The sequence below is a fragment of the Taeniopygia guttata genome, chromosome 28, assembly GCF_048771995.1.
Source record: "Taeniopygia guttata chromosome 28, bTaeGut7.mat, whole genome shotgun sequence".
Classification (NCBI taxonomy): Eukaryota; Metazoa; Chordata; class Aves; order Passeriformes; family Estrildidae; genus Taeniopygia; species Taeniopygia guttata.
In genome coordinates, this window is record NC_133053.1 from 5,230,682 (window position 1) to 5,245,916 (window position 15,235).

At 49.2% G+C, this 15,235-nt stretch overlaps 1 protein-coding gene across 6 annotated transcripts in view; it reads left to right on the forward strand.

Moving 5' to 3' along the window:
* The first annotated feature begins 3,967 nt into the window (after window positions 1-3,967).
* MARCHF2 (membrane associated ring-CH-type finger 2) overlaps window positions 3,968-15,235 on the forward strand; it is a 33,289-nt gene continuing 22,021 nt past the window's right edge. The window contains exons 1-2 of one of the 6 annotated variants that reach the window (XM_072919402.1): window positions 3,972-4,101; window positions 6,033-6,172. In XM_072919402.1, the coding sequence (XP_072775503.1) occupies window positions 6,144-6,172 (29 nt within the window). In that variant the 5' untranslated portion in view covers window positions 3,972-4,101; window positions 6,033-6,143. Of the gene's footprint in view, window positions 4,102-6,032; window positions 6,173-6,749; window positions 7,018-7,887; window positions 8,034-15,235 lie in introns of those variants that run through there. The other 5 variants (XM_072919401.1, XM_072919400.1, XM_002189911.6 and 2 more) reach the window with 5 other exon arrangements.

Sequence of the window (15,235 nt, forward strand, 5' to 3'; positions counted from 1 at the left end):
CTCTGATGGCTTTTCTTTTATAAGATTTCCAGACCAATGCCTTTAATTTTGTACTGTGTGCGCTGAGAGGGCTCCAGCTCCCGGCGCAGGATGCGCGTGGTGCCTGGCACTTTCACTCTTCAGCTTTGTTTAGAGGTTACATTCAAGGTGCATGCTTGCAGCCTGATCCTATTGAATCAGGCTATGAACCCCTCAGTAGGTATCACAGGGCTCTGTCCTAAGGGTGTTCCAGTTCAGGAAACACTTTCCACACTTGATATTTGCTTCACTAGCATTCTGTTGAGAGAAGGTGGGAACTGGCATGTTTCCTTTTTGGTGGTCCAAGACCAGAACGTAACGTGCAGTCAGTGTTCAGACAGCTGGCAATGAGAGAATGGAAAATTCTGAAGTATTAAAAATACATCATTTGAGAACAAGTGGACACTAGTGGAGCTGGGCTCCTTAACTTTTTAACAAATTTTATATAAAGAAATCAGTTGGATAGCATGAGGAGGAATTGTACTGTTAAGACTAATAATTCAGGGTGATGTATTAACATGCTTACTCTGCAAGTCGTGCTCTTAACACAAAGTTTCTAGAATCAGTCTGGCCTGGTGTAAGAAGCCAAGAATCGGTTTAGTCACTTGCTTGTCTCTTCAAAGATTGTCTTTAGTCTTTGACTTTGTGGAAGACTTCGCTGCAGAATCCCAATGAAAGGTCAGTGTCTAGGGCTTAAGTGCAGTTAAATGTGTGGGTATTGAAGAGCTCTCAAACAAGTGCATTGTCCAAAGCCCCCTCAGCACTGGTGGACCCTGGACCATTCTGTTGTGCTGTGTGACAGGGAGGGGCTCCTGCCCTTTGCTGGGGCGCGCAGGGGGAGTTGGTGTGTGCATGTACACACCCATGTAGCTCTGAGAGCACTGGGAACGGGGTGGGGTTTTCATCTGCTGGGGTCCCTCAGTATGGCACAAGGCTCTTTTCCAGGCTGCTGTGCTGCTCTCCAGGCAGAGGTACAGCCCTTCTGTGGGTCTGAGGTGCTAGACTAAGCACAGGGCTGTTTGTGACGATAGTAAAAGGACAGTGGATCAGTTCTGCCAGCTTAGGCCACCATCCTGTACACAGACTGGGGAAAAGGCTTGTGGTCTGGGATTCCTGGTGTCCTGATGAAGCACTGTGCACTCCTTAGAAACTGCAGCCACAACCCAACCCACTACTGTGCTGGAATTACTGAGGGGAAGACTTGGAGGAATCCTGAGGAAGCTGGAAATGCTGAAGAGCTGTCTGACATTCAGAGAAGCTCTCCAGTAGCCCAGACTCCTTAAGCATGCTTTCCTGATGTGGAAGTTACAGACTGCATGTAACCTCAACTTGACTGCTTCATCCCACGGCTTTGCTGGCTGTGTGTCTCTCAGTTTTACTGTCAGGAAAAAGTTACAGCTCTCTTCCATCTGCACCAAGGGTTTTGAGGGCTAAGTTTGGCTTTTGTAAACTCCTGATAACAGGAAAGCTGCCTGTGAAAAGAACAAATGTGTGCTTTGCTTGCTTTACTTGGATGTTGAGGCTGACTTTTCCTTTAGCTGTTGAAAACACTACAAAGCCCTGAGTACTGTTACCTGTGTCAGTAACACAACCATCAGAACCTCCTGCTGATGTCTTGAACAGCTCCTTTAATGCAGAATTAGGTAGGAGGCTGTTGTGCTGCCTTTCCTCCTACTGATGGGAAGGCCGTTGGCCAAAATGCATACATAAAAGTGACTTGGTCCTGAGCACACAAACAGTGAATTGGTAAAATAAATTCATTGGACAGATCAGATCAGTCCAGTCTCTTTTCCTGCAGAGTCAGTGCTTACAGGCAGGGGAGTTAGTCTGGGATCTTCACTGGAGCCTGCACAGAACAAGGAGTTTTGGTTCCTAGGAAAGTTTTAAAGCTCCATACCTGTATAAATGTAAAAATCCAGTTGATGGGTGACTGCTTGCTGCTTGGTTAAAAATATTTCCTTGTGTGTTATGGAGGCCATCTCTGTGGGGCCAGAGATGCCCCCATTTGGGTGCTGTTCTGTGACTCCCTGGTGACCTCTTGTGTGAACACAGAGCTCTTGGCTGGGCATGGTAAGGTTTGGGCTGAGCTTGTGTTTGAATCAGTTAACAAAAGCTGTTGGAAAGTTGTACCAGAGATATTTTAGCTCCTGGTGCTTTGATCCCTGCATGCTGTACTGCTCCAGAAGGTGGGGGTGGGATCTGTTTCTGGTTGAGTCTTACCGAGGCTTGGTGATCATTTCCCTTCCAAGCAGAAGGAAGAACTCGCTTAGAAGTTCTGGACTCCATAGAAGAAAAGAAGATCCCAATGAAGCAGCTTGGTCACTTAGGGAAGATTTTTTCCTCCATAAAAAACTAGAACAGTGTTAAAGGTAGGAGCCTGAATTTTGGCTACAATTGGAGGTTAAGACTAACTGGCCTTCATGTAAAGCACAGTAAGTGTGGGCTGAAGGGTAGATTCTCTTGACTTGCAGACTCTTAAATCTAGTTGGTGATTCATGGAATGTTTCCATGCAATGAGTATGTCCAGGGCTACACTGTTTGAATAAGCATTTCCTATTTTGCACTGGTCAGATAATGCATGGTAGTGTTGACTATCAGGCTTTGTAGGCTATAAATAGTAGTGGGCCTTTATGCAACCCAGAAGAGAGGTTCCTTTCATTTACTTTTATTCCTGGTTCCTGTGTTAAGTGCAATTCACTTTGTAAATAAACACATCACTCGATTTTTGTGCATGGTTATGATGTATTGTGGATATAAAGATTGCCAAATCACACCGTCTGTGTAAAGTTCTGTTCCAGACAACTGTAGAATAAGGTGGGGCGGGGATGCGGGTCCCTGCCAGCGCCTCCGGGAGCGGCAGGACGGGGCACCCGCTGCTCCCGGGGCTGCGGCGCTGGGCGGTACCCCGGTGTTCCGGTGTCGTCCTGCCCCGGTGTCCTCGTGTCCTGGTGTGGCCCTGTCCCTTTGTCCCGGTGTCCCCTTGTTCCGGTGTCTCCGTGTCCCGATGTCCCCTTTGTCCCGGTGTCCCCGTGTCCCGCTGTCCCGGTGTCCCCGTGTCCCGGTGTCCCCGTGTCCCGGTGTCCCGGTGTCCCCTTGTCCCGGTGTCGCCGTGTCCCGGTGTTCCCTTGTCCCCTTGTCCCGCTGTCCCAGTGTCGCCGTGTCCCGGTGTCGCCGTGTCCCTGTGTCCCGATGTCCCGGTGTCCCGTTGTCCCCGTGTCCCGCTGTCCCGCTGTCCCGGTGTCCCCTTGTCCCGCTGTCCCGATGTCCCCTTGTCCCGCTGTCCCGATGTCCCCGTGTCCCGCTGTCCCGGTGTCCCCTTGTCCCGGTGTCCCCTTGTCCCGCTGTCCCCGTGTCCCGGTGTCCCCGTGTCCCGGTATCGCCGTGTCCCGGTGTCGCCGTGTCCCGGTGTCCCCGTGTCCCGGTGTCCCGCTGTCCCCGTGTCCCGCTGTCCCGGTGTCCCGGTGTCGCCGTGTCCCGATGTCCCCTGGTCCCGGTGTCCCGGTGTCCGCCGGGGGCGGGCCCGGCCTGGGGGCGGAGCAAGGGGCGAGGGGCGGGGCCCGAGCGTCGGGGCGGGGCTTATGTGGGCGGGGCTTGGCCGCAGGGCCGCTATTGGCCGCCGGCTGTTGCCAGCGGGGTCGCGTCGCGACGCTGGCGGGTTACCCGCAGCCCATTGGGCGCTCGGGAGCTGCGTCAGCGCGGCACGGGCGGGGATTGGCGGGCGGGCGCTGGGGGCGGGGCCCGGCGGCCGCCGCACCGGCGCTGGGGCGGCGCGCGCCGCGCGGAGGGGCCGCGGGCCGGAGCGCAGGTACCGGACCGGCCCCGCCCCGCCCCGCGCCACCGGCCCGGGCAGCGCTCGGCGCGGGGCTGCGGCGTCCCGCCCAGGCCGGGCCGGGCCGGGCCGAGGCGGGCGGGCCCGGGAACCCTGACAGCCCTCCTGGCGGCCCCGCCGAGGGGCGGCCCCGGTGTGCGGCGCCGCTCGTGCTCGGAAGCCGGAGCTGCGCTGCAGGACTCGGGGCCACTCCCGTGGAGCGGCTGCCGCCGGCCCCGCTGCCCGCACGGGCCCCGTGCGAGACACCGCCGCCGGTACGGACTGCGCCGTGTTCGCTGTGCGGGGCCGGGCTGGGCTGGGCCGGGCTGGGCTGTGCCGGCCTGGGCTGGGCCGGGCCGGGCCGGGCTGGGCTGGGCTGGGCTGGGCCGGGCCGGGCCGGGCTGGGCTGGGCCGGGCTGAGCTGGGCTGGGCCGGGCCGGGCCGGGCCGGGCTGGGCCGGGCCGGGCCGGCACTGTCCCCTGGGAGTGCCAGGGCTGTCACGTACCAACGTCACCAGGGACAGAAGTGCCGGAGGTTTGAGAAGCGGTGTTTGTTCATTAGATTCTTCTTCCCTGCGTCTAACAGTTATTAGGAAAAGTTTCCTTTGCCACTGGGCTCCCGTACCTGTTTTTTCACGTGTTTGGAGCATTCTGATGCCTGTTTTGCCTCCCGGGTGCTTTGCCTTGTGTGCAGAGATTTCCCAAGAGAGTAAGCTCGGTGTCACAGCACAGCTGAAGAGGTTGCTGCAGTCCTGTGCTGGAGCAGCAGCTGTAAGCTTAGGGTTTGTGATGGACTTTTCATAAACTGGCAGTCCTTAACTTTCTGTCTCATTTAAACGCAGGTTTCTTAAGCCAGCTGTCTGTTTATAACTGCTAGTTTGTGGGATTTATCCAAGGGACAAGCCTGTGGCTCATGTATAGGAAGGTGACTATGACGTGGGAGGTGTTTTTGTTGCAGTCTCAAAGACTTGCTGCTGTTGTATGTTCTAGATCTGGTGGGGGGACTGAGATTACAAACCAAAATGCTGCGCAGTGGCCTCGGAGGCTTCTGGAGTGTGCAGTTGCTTGCATGTAGTGCCCTCAGAAATGGTGCCACCAAGGCGTGGGGTGATCAGTCTGCACTGCATGGTGCTGCTGGACCAAGGAGCATTTAGGCTGTTGTCCTCTTGGAGGGAGCTGTGCAGAGTTCAAATTTTGCAGGCAGGCAGGTGATGTGTTGTATGTTGGGGATGATGATGGTGAGCTGGAAGTGTCAGTGTTAGCCAAAGCAGCTCTGGCTTTTTATCCTGCTTGTTTGTATTCGGTGTTTTGTCTCTCCCATGATGTGTGTGATGAAGATCTATCAGTGGGGATGTGATTCTCATCCCACCCTGTGCCCTTTATTTGCTCATCCCTAAGAGACTGTTTCTATCGCGCCCTTAACCCTCTCTGTTACCAGCCCTTCATTTTCCTTGGCACTCTCATTCTCTTGCTTGACTCTCCTTCCAACAGGCATTTATCTCTGTGCCTTTCCCTTCTGATGTAGTTTCTAGCACTTCAGGTCTTGACCTTTTTGCAGGTTCTTGTTGAGAATGCCCGTGATGTCCCTGTGGTCAGCCAGCTGCATTGGCTGTGGCTGGTCCTGCTCATGGGGACATAAAACCCTGCTTGGCTGCCACTCACATGTGCACAGTGTAATCCTTTGAACAGCTGCATGTTAGTCTTGGCTTTCCAAAGCTAAAATGTTTGAACACTTTTCTGCATCTCCAAAGGATTGTGCAGGGGAGTGTTTGGAGGCTGGAAGTGCCCTTGTTCTTCAGGTGTGTTTGAAGCTGTGATGGTGTGTCATCCATCAGAAACAGAGGCTCGAAGGGAAGGGGGCTGGGACTCTAAAATCCCTTTGTCACATGCACTGTGACAGTGAATTTAATAATTCTGGTTGAGGACTGAAGGTCTTACTACCCCCAAGCACACACTGGAGAGTGTTGCAGGCAGCCTGCATCAGTAGGGAAGTCTAAACTTTGCCAAGAGCAGACCAGGTGGCACAGGGAGCAGCCAAGTGTGAGCCTGCTGTGTAGTTCATGGACACTATAGCAGCATTATAGCTGGGGCTGAGTGTCTGTGGTTAGCTGATCAGCACCACTGCCTAAGCAAAAACAGAAAGTGGCATTGGAACTAATGTTCCTTGTTTTGGATGTGTTTGCCCTTTTTTGCTGTGGATTGCACAGAGGCTGCAGGGTGAGGTCACACTGTGCTGGACGCCAAGGGGACCATGCAGATGAGCAGAACTACAATGTACTGACTGTGAGCAGCTGCTGACAGCGTTCTTGCCTTCATGGATGCTGGGAGAGGGCCTTTCCTCTTCTAGGTAATTGATGCTGGCCTGCATCAAGCACATGTAGCACACCATGTTTCCCTGGGAAAAAGTAAGCACTGTTTTCTTGAAACAGCATGACCATAATGAAGTCAAAATGCACCCGTGGCAAGCTGAGGCTGGGTATGGACTCTGTGAGTCTGAGGGACTGTTGCAAGTCCTCAGGATAGGACTTTGTAGTAGTTCTGCAGGTAGAGACATAAAACAAAATGGACATTTGGGGACTTGTTTCACTATTGTTTAAAATATTTTGGTTTTTCACACTAAGGACACAGAAGCTTTTCTTAGAAGATGAGGGGAGGGATCCAGCATTGTGAACTATAAACTACGGGATGAGTTTATTTTTTCTCTACTTGACTTTGACTCAGCTTTGGATATTTGGAGATTTCAGAGTTTCTCTTTTCAAACTAGGTTATTTTTCCCCCTTCCAGACTGAAGTTTGAGCTGGTGTGTCTCTTCTCCCTCCTAGTCTAATTTACTCTGGTTAGCTTATGCTTCTGCCTGTTCTTAGAGAAATGTCTCAGTTACAGAGTGGAAGCACTCTGGGCATGTCTCAGTGACACCTGGGCACACAAGCCATGAGGTAGACTAAGCCCTGAAGGAAATGAGCACAGCACCAAAGCAGGGTAGGCGAGTGGGTCTCCATGAAGTCTGTGTACATTCTCTTTCTTGGCTGGTAAAATGACGCATTAATCTCTGCTGAGGCTTATCAAAGTCATGGCTTATCAGCACAGTTCACGTCATGCACGTAAACAGCAGGATCTCCACCTCTCCGGCCCGATCTTGTTCTCTCTCCAACAGTAGCAGCTGTTCCCTCCAACCTTTGTGCCATCTTTGTTGTAAGTAGACCAGCTGAGCTGGGAGAGGGGGTTCCCCACTGCAGCTGGTTTGGGAGAGCTTTTGGTGGCTGATCTTGCTGGGTGAAAGCAGGGAAGTCACTCCTGAGTGTCTCAGGGTCTTGTGCACCTTTCCTGGGGGTGGAACGTGCCTCTCCTGCTGTGCAGTTACAGCCTGTGAGAGCCCTAAGCGCTGAAGGTAAAATGCAGAATGACAAAATCCTGAAAGCAGGGACTGCTGGTGTGTCCTGAGGCAGGGACTGAACCCTGTGCATCCTCCAGTGAAGGGAGCAGCCCAGCAGGAGCTGTACTGACCTGCAGCTCTTCCTACCCATCTGCCTTGCAAATACCTTTCCTGTCCCAGGCCTCTCTAGAACAAAGTGTTACAGTTTGGAATCTGTCATTTTCCCCCATTTCAAATAAATAGGCATCTGTAAGTTTTATTCCAGATTTTAGGTAGCAATCCTAACTAAACTTTTCAATTCCTGATAGAACCTGAGATGATTGTGTGTGGTTAACCTCAAGTACTGTAACTGCTGTTGCAATTCTAATAGTTGTCACAAAATTAATGATCAAAGCTGAAGGAAACATTCTCCTCCAGTTCCTAAGAAGAGGAAACAAGGGACCGGGAGCAGCACTGGCTCAGGAAATAAAAGTACAAACAAATCAAACTTACCTTCTAAAGCACTTTTCTGTGAAAAGGAGAATGCACCAAGCTCATGTAGTCCTGTTTTGAACAGGGATTTCTTTGTTTGAAGCTTTGAGAGCTTTAGTTCTGTTTCAGCTGAAAGCTTTTTGGGGTTAGGTTTGAGAGTGGTGGGAGGGGAAGGGTAAACTTCAATTCTGAACTGTTTTCAATTTATTTCCTCTCAGCTTTTCTTGTACTTTCCTGCAGACAAATCAGACAAGGCCTGTGTCCAGAAGCTAGAAATGCAGCCTAAGCAAAACATTGCAAACTGACCGGAGAGAGCTTTTCAGCACAGATACCAATTCAGAAGTTTCGATTGTGGATTGAGGAGGTAATCTGCAGCAGTGAGGAGTGGGCAGAAGGGAGGCACTGGTGCTGTTGGCTGGGATCAGTGACTCCTCTGGCTGACCATGGGGATGCTCTCACTTGGTGTCTGCTCTGGAGCTCTCCAGAGCAGGTGGTGAGCCACAGGCTGTCTGTGGTGGTGCCTTTGCTGGAAAGCTCTTTGAAAGCTGAACGTTCTGAAGAGATTTGTGATGCACCTAGGTTGAAAAATGCAAATAGTGAAGTTAAATTCCAGATCAGACATCTCCTGGGAGCGAAGTGTGCTGCCGAGTTTCGTGCAGTGGTTGCCCACTGGTCACGCTGCTCGGAGCAGTCGGAGCAAGCAGGGCTGCTGTGGGCTTTGATGGTGGTTTATTCCAGCCCCAGTTCATCTCCAAGCAGAGTGTTGTTATTTGTACAGCAGTGTAAATGATGCTTTATAAACTAAGAAGGAAAACACTGGGAAGAATGCAAGTTCTTTCTGACCTGGGCTTCCTAATCCTGAAATAATGTGTTGCATCCTCCTGAGTTGTGTCCTTCGAGGGACTGAGCAGTTCTGTGGTGTGTGGGCGCTGCAGTCTTGGTCTGGTGCATGTGTTCCTGCTACACTAAAATTCTGTTTCCTGAGGTATTACACAGAGCTGGAAAATCCTTTTGTTCTGAACAAACTGCAACTGCCTGGCAAGTGCCCGTGCAGGACTGGGGAGCACTTGAGTTTTGACCTTGCTGCAGAGGCTGCCTGTGTTTAAAGAGGAGCTCACTGAAGCAGCAGAGCTGGGAAGCAGAAGTGTCTGCTGCAGGTGTTTCCTAAAGCACATGGATGCAGAGAGATGTGAGAGGCCACACAGCTGTGGTCCCTTTAGTAGGGCAGGGCTGTGCTTGTGTCTGGTGGGCTGGCTGTTGTCCCCAGTGATGGACAACACTGCAAGAATTGTTTTGTAGGCAAGATAATACACTTTTTTTCCACCCTGGTTCATGCTTTCAGTTTCAAGTCTTTCTAATGCATCTTTCTTTCCCTGGAAAGAGTGATAAAATGCAGAGGGAGGTGGGTGCAGAGACTCTGTAGTTGCATTATGTAGTGAGTTGTGCTGCTGTTCATCTTTAAAAACTGAGGTCTTTTGAATCCTCAGAGGAGTCACAGGTGTTCCTCGTGCCCCAGCTGATTTTTGGTTGTTCCCTTATGAAACTTGTTATTAAAATGACTGAAGTTTGATTGGAGACACCCTCTGCAAAGAATTTTCTTCTAATGTTGCAATTCGTTTTTCCAGATGTTGGTAATTAAAGTGCAGTGAACTTTCCTTTCATACAGCCTTGTGGCAGATAGCAAGTCTCGAAAGAGCTGAGATACTTTGTTCATTTTGGCATTCCAGCTGTAACATACAGCCTAATTATTCCCAAGCACAGTAAGAAAAAAATCATCCTTTAGGCTTCTTCTTTTTATACTGATTTTTTTTTTCTCAACATCTAAGCTTGAACCTTTTGCTTCTTCTTGAATATTGAGTAACTTTATTAGGCAATGAAGAAAACTTGTTTAAAAACAGTAGGTGAACAGCATGACAGGTACCCCGAAATGCAGGGAGCTCTGCTGTGTCGCAGTTCTGCTGTGTCCACATGAGACCCATGCCTTTGGCCTTGTTTAAAAGTTGGGGTTCTCACCTGCTGGGAGCCACAGGAGCTGTGCCTCAGGAGCTTCATCTTCGCCTGCCAATAGTTTTCCATTGCTTCAAGACGTGGAGATGAAGTGAAACTACTGCAGATGTTGATCCAATATACTGAAGTTTTGAAGAGGAGGGATGTGTGTGGAAGTTGCCTTTGGAAAACAGCAATTATTGATCACCAAGACTTGCTGCAGCATTTTGCTACGAGTGGGGAATAGAACTCAGATGCTGGCAATGTGTCTCCTTGGAAAAAATGGAAGTGGAAGACTGTCTCTTCATCTGTGTCTGCAAACCCATTTGCCATAATCTAAATAATCAAGACTTCAGAGAGCTTCTGTAATATGCCTAAATAGTTTCTGGGTATAGAGAAGTTCTGATTGTTTGTCCCCAGCAGCAGCAGCTAGTGAGTGAAGCCTTGAGTTACCACTGACTGCTGCTGAGCTGTGTGTTTGGAATAATGTGAGGCAGCCCAGCCAAGTCCAGCTGTGTCACATACAAATGTGACAAACACAGGAGTCCAGAAAGGCTGTGCCCTCTAAGCTTCTGACCTCCTCCTGGGTGTTACAGGGTTAAGCTTGGAGCATTTGTTTTTAAACTCTGCCCCAGGGATGAAGCAGGTGAGCCTCTGGAGTCAGCCCAAAGCTTTTGCTGTTAGAGAGGATTTGCTGTTAGAGAGTTTTGTGGTGTGAAGTTTTGTCAGAAGGTTCTCAAGCTGCCAGAACGTTGTGCCTTGCTTATTTTTTTCCCTTGCTTTTTGGGATTTGTTTTGAGCCCAGGGTCAGGGCTGTCCCCTGGCTCTGACTCACAGCATTGCTCCACTGGCATCCTCTGAAGAGCAAGTTATGGCTGAAGGTTTTACAGCATCTCCTTTAGTTGAAACTGCCCAACCAAATGTTGCAGGCAGGCAGAAATAGAGACACTCCTGGGGAGTGGAATACTTTCCTGTGTGTTATTTACCAAATTCTAAAATGTTGTAGAAGCTGTTGCATGGCATCAGATCTTTTATTGAATGTTGAGGCATATGCCATAAAATGCTGTGTCACTTTTCTCACTGGATGGGGCTCCTTGCACCCTGACTTGAGGGCTGTTGTCTTCAGGTGACTTCTGAGCATAGGAATAATGAGATTTCTTCCCAGGCCCTAAGCAATGGAAAGAGTTGCTGATGGGTCAGTTGGGGGCAGATCCTGAGCTGGCTTTTTTGGGTACTTTTAAGGTGTTACATAGCAGACCTGCAGGGTAACATTGGGGAGGCAGTTGATGTATAAAATTGTGTATTTTTAATAAAGAACAAAATAATATTGTGGTTTTCAACCCTCTGCAGAAAGAACATTTAAACAAACAAAACTGATAAGAAAGCCCAGTGTGAGACTGGTTCTGGGGGGGGGGGGGGGGGGGGTGTTGATTTGGGTTTTTGTTTGGTTTTTGGGGTTTTTTGTTGTTTGTTTGTTTTTGTTTGGCTTGTTTTTCTTTAGCTTAATCCACTTATACAACCTTTTAACAGTAGCAGGGAGCACTTTGGGCCACTCATGCCATCTGTGTGTATCTCTGGAGCAGTGTACTCCACCAGTGACCCAGAGCGCAGAGGCTACAGCCACACTGGTGAGGCTGGTGCCTGAGTAGGCAGAACTGGTGCTGGAGGATGTGCTGCACACCTGGGGCTGAGCTGGGCTTTGGGAAGATGTGCATTAGCTGTATGAGATGGGGTGTGTGAGAGCAGCTGCTTAGATATGTGCAGCAAGCAATCCTTTGTACAGTCTCCCTCGAGATGGAGAGAGGTGTTAAGATGGTTGTAGGGCCTGGGGTTTGGGAAATCCAGTTTTAGTGCTAAAAAGGAAAGCATTGATGTTAGGAAATGCCCTTTAGCAACTGGAAACCTTCAGTTCACTGGCGACATTTGCAGGATCATATGATTAGAAAACTCAGTGTCTGTGTGCCCAAGTGGCTAAAAGGGCTTTGGAAAGCAGGCTGGGAAGCGTTTCACCCAGGCTTAAACGTCAGCTCATGTGAGCAGGGATCGGAGCTCTGATTTGCCATCAGTGAATAGGTTATCTTCTAAAAATAAAAAAAGTCCTTGTGTACAGATGGGTGGGTGATGTCTACACAGCTTGGTTATCTCTGTGACACCATGGGTGAGGGGCCAGGTCTTGGTTACAGTATCAGGGAAGGGGGTTGCTCAGTGAGAGGAGCAGACCCAGCCGCTGGCAGCCTCACATGTTGGATTTTGTTTGGTAGCGATGTCTCAAGGAAACCAGTCTGCCCAGGAGCTGGTGTGTCTGTGCTGCACCCAGAGCAGGTGGAGCTGGTTCTGGTGCCAGTTTGCTCTGGATCCTGTCAAAGCCACAGGCTTGCTCCAAGGCTTTAGACTGGTTGGGATATTCATTAGTGGACAGGCCACAAGCAGTGTGGCAGAGCCACGACCTGCACCTGGCGGTCCCATTGCTGCCATCATTTGGCTGAAGCCTTTTTGTTGTTCTCATCTTGACTGTGCTTTTCCCTTCGCAGCTTTGATCCAGACGTTCATCTGGCATGCTGTGGTTTTCCTGTCTGCGAGAAATAACTGTTTTGTCCATCTTCAAAGTTCAAAGCAAAGCTGGGGGATCTTTTAGCTCCTTTACTCCTGCTTACTTCTGCTGGGCACATCTTCTGCATGGACAGCACTGATCCAACCTGATCTCTGCAGTCTTTTGAGGAGGTTTTGCCCACCTTCGGATGATAAAACTGGATTACATATCTCATTGCAGTGCATGAGGACTGACAAGGGGGAGTATCTTGCAAGAGTTCTTCACTTAAGCTGTGGAGCAGGATCCGACACCAGCAGCCTGGTCTCTGCCTGGAGCAGTGACAGAGCACAAGCTGCTCATCAAGGAACTGGGTCATTTTGCTGCACGTGTTTGAGTTTTGGAATTCTAGTGCAGGATTCACTCTTCTGAGACAGCTGCCCACAGACAGGGTTTGGGTTTTTTCAGTTTGAGTAATTTTCTACAAAGTCAGCCTTTTATGTTGTGGATCTGCTAAGAAGCTGAGGATGCAAAATGTTGCTGAGAAGGACCTTCCTGTTTATTTGCTAATGTCTAACTATGGCAGCAGAGGGGATGTTGATAATAAACCTAGTGTCTCTGAGACTTTTTTAAAAAATGTGTACAAGAAATGTATCCCCAAGGAATGGGCTCAGAAAACACAGGTGCTTAAAAAAAAAACAGTGCATGGTTCAAAATAGCTGTTTGGGTCTTGTTTCTCACCCTGGGATTTTGATGTTTCTGCTGTAAACAGAGGTGGGGAAGGGGACTGGAGCACAAATCTGATGATGAGTGGCTGAGGGAGCTGGCTGTTCAGAAAAGGGAATTCAGGGGGGACCTTCTTGGTCACTAAAACTCCCTGAGTGTTCAGCCAGGTGGGAGTCAGTCACTTCTCCCAGGAAATGAGTGACAAGAAGAGAGGAAATAACCTCAAATTGTACTGGGGAAGTTTAGGCTGAAAGAATTCCTTCATGGAACGAGTGGTCAGGCACTGGCACAGGCTGCCCAGGGCAGTGGTGGAGTCACCATCCCTGCAGGGATTTAAAAACTGTGGCACCTGGGGACGTGGGTTCGTGGTGGGCTTGGCAATGCTGGGGGAGCAGTTGGACTAGATGATTTCAAAGGCTGTTTCCAACCTGAACGATTCTGTGAGCACTGGGTTTGGGTTGGATAAGCTGTTGTGAGAGAAGGCTGTGTGCTGATGAGCTGATCCTTCAGGGATCAGGAAAGGGACTGACTTGGCTGTACATCATTGTTGTGATGCTCCTGCACACAGTGGTTCATATTCCACTGGGTATGGAACTGGGCCCCGAGTGCACTGCAGATGTTGTCTTTGGATTTCAGTTACTTCTTTACTAACCATGAAAATCTTGCTGCTTTTCTTTCGTATTTGCTGAATGGCATGAGTCAGATATTAAAGCAGTGACTTCATGTTCCACCCTGGGCTGGACCCTGACAAGGAAACGCCAAAAAACTCGTAACAGAAACCTGTGCATTTCCTGAAGAACAGCAGGGTGGCCGTTCCCTTCCAGCCCCAACAGGGCCCTGGGGCAACGCCATGGGACTGCCTGTGTTTGTCAGATGTGGAGCACAAGGAGCCTCAGTATAAATACTCCCAGGACAGTCAGTGAGGGCAGTTTTATTCCAGTATGCAGAATGGACTTTTTCCTCTGAACTTTAAAATAAACAACATTTTGGCCAAACAAACGGAACTGATCTTTTTACTAAAAGCATATATCTTCTCATGCTTGTTTCAGTGAGAGGTTGTTAATTTTAAACAACTCCTTAACTTGCAGAACAGCTGACTTAAGTAATTCCAATAGTGTTTATCATCTTACTTTTTGCTCCTTGCAGTTGCAGAATTTGTAGCCTTTTTATTGAGGAGGAGAAATAAGAAAAGTAGATCTAACTTGGTGTATTCTTTGCACAGGTGAAGAGAGAAGCTGAGTCTATCAAGTTAATTTTTAAGTTGATGAAACGATTCCCGTTCATTTTGAAGAGGATTGAGCTGGCCACAAGCTCAAGCTTATTCTTGCTCAGATGCAAAGGAAAGATTACAGACAGTTATCAAGAGCAGCTTTAAAAAAGAGATTAGAAAGTCTTCCATTAGAAATTAGATACTATTCTGTAAAGTGAAGGAATGCTACCAAAGTTGGCATCTGGTTCTGAGACACCAATGAAGGGCACTCTCCCTCTTGAACACATGTACATGAAGGAAGCTGTCCTGACAGATGAAGCCCTTCGTTGTGTGAGTTGCTTAATTTCCAAGACATGAGAAAGCACTTTTGCTTACCCAAATCAGTATTTTCAGGGCTTCAAGGATCATGTTCTTATACTGGCTTTAGGGTTTTTTTCCTCTGTACTGTGGCCAAACCTCCAACCAGGAAGAAGCCCTTATTTTCTTTAGTTATTTTTGTTAGATTTTGGCTTACTTGAACCTTACAGAACTGCAGTTTCATGAGAATGTTTTAATCGTGTTGTGCTCAGAGATCTCAAATAAAAACCTTTCCTTGCATAGGATGGTGAGGATTTGCCTGCTCCTACATCCAGGGAGCAAAGATTGCAGATTCCTCCCACTCCCCCAAAATTTAACAAACCGAATTGTTTTCATAGATCTTATTTGGGGTTGTGGTTATTTTATTTCCTTTTATTCCTCTCCCTTTTTTCATTTAATTGCTTTCATTTGAACTTCTTTTATGGGTTTGTTTCATCTTGAAATCCAGCCACCAGGATGAGGCAGCATTCCAGCTCTGATCCCAGCAGTGCTGGCGCACAGGGATTACTGTGCATGCCTTACATAAGGCAGTCCTGTTTACAGACACAGGGATTTTGGTTTTACCAGCAGTACAATGTTGTTGGATTGTGTTCAGTGTGAGTCACTGTAACCTCAGCTCTTTATTTCTGCACAGCTGCCTCTCGGGGACCAGGTTAAAGGCAATTGGCAGGAACAGGATTTTTCTAAATCTGCAGAGCATACCCGATTGTGGGGATGAGATAGCCCCTGCCAGGGAGGAACACGGCTGTTTTCGGCAGCT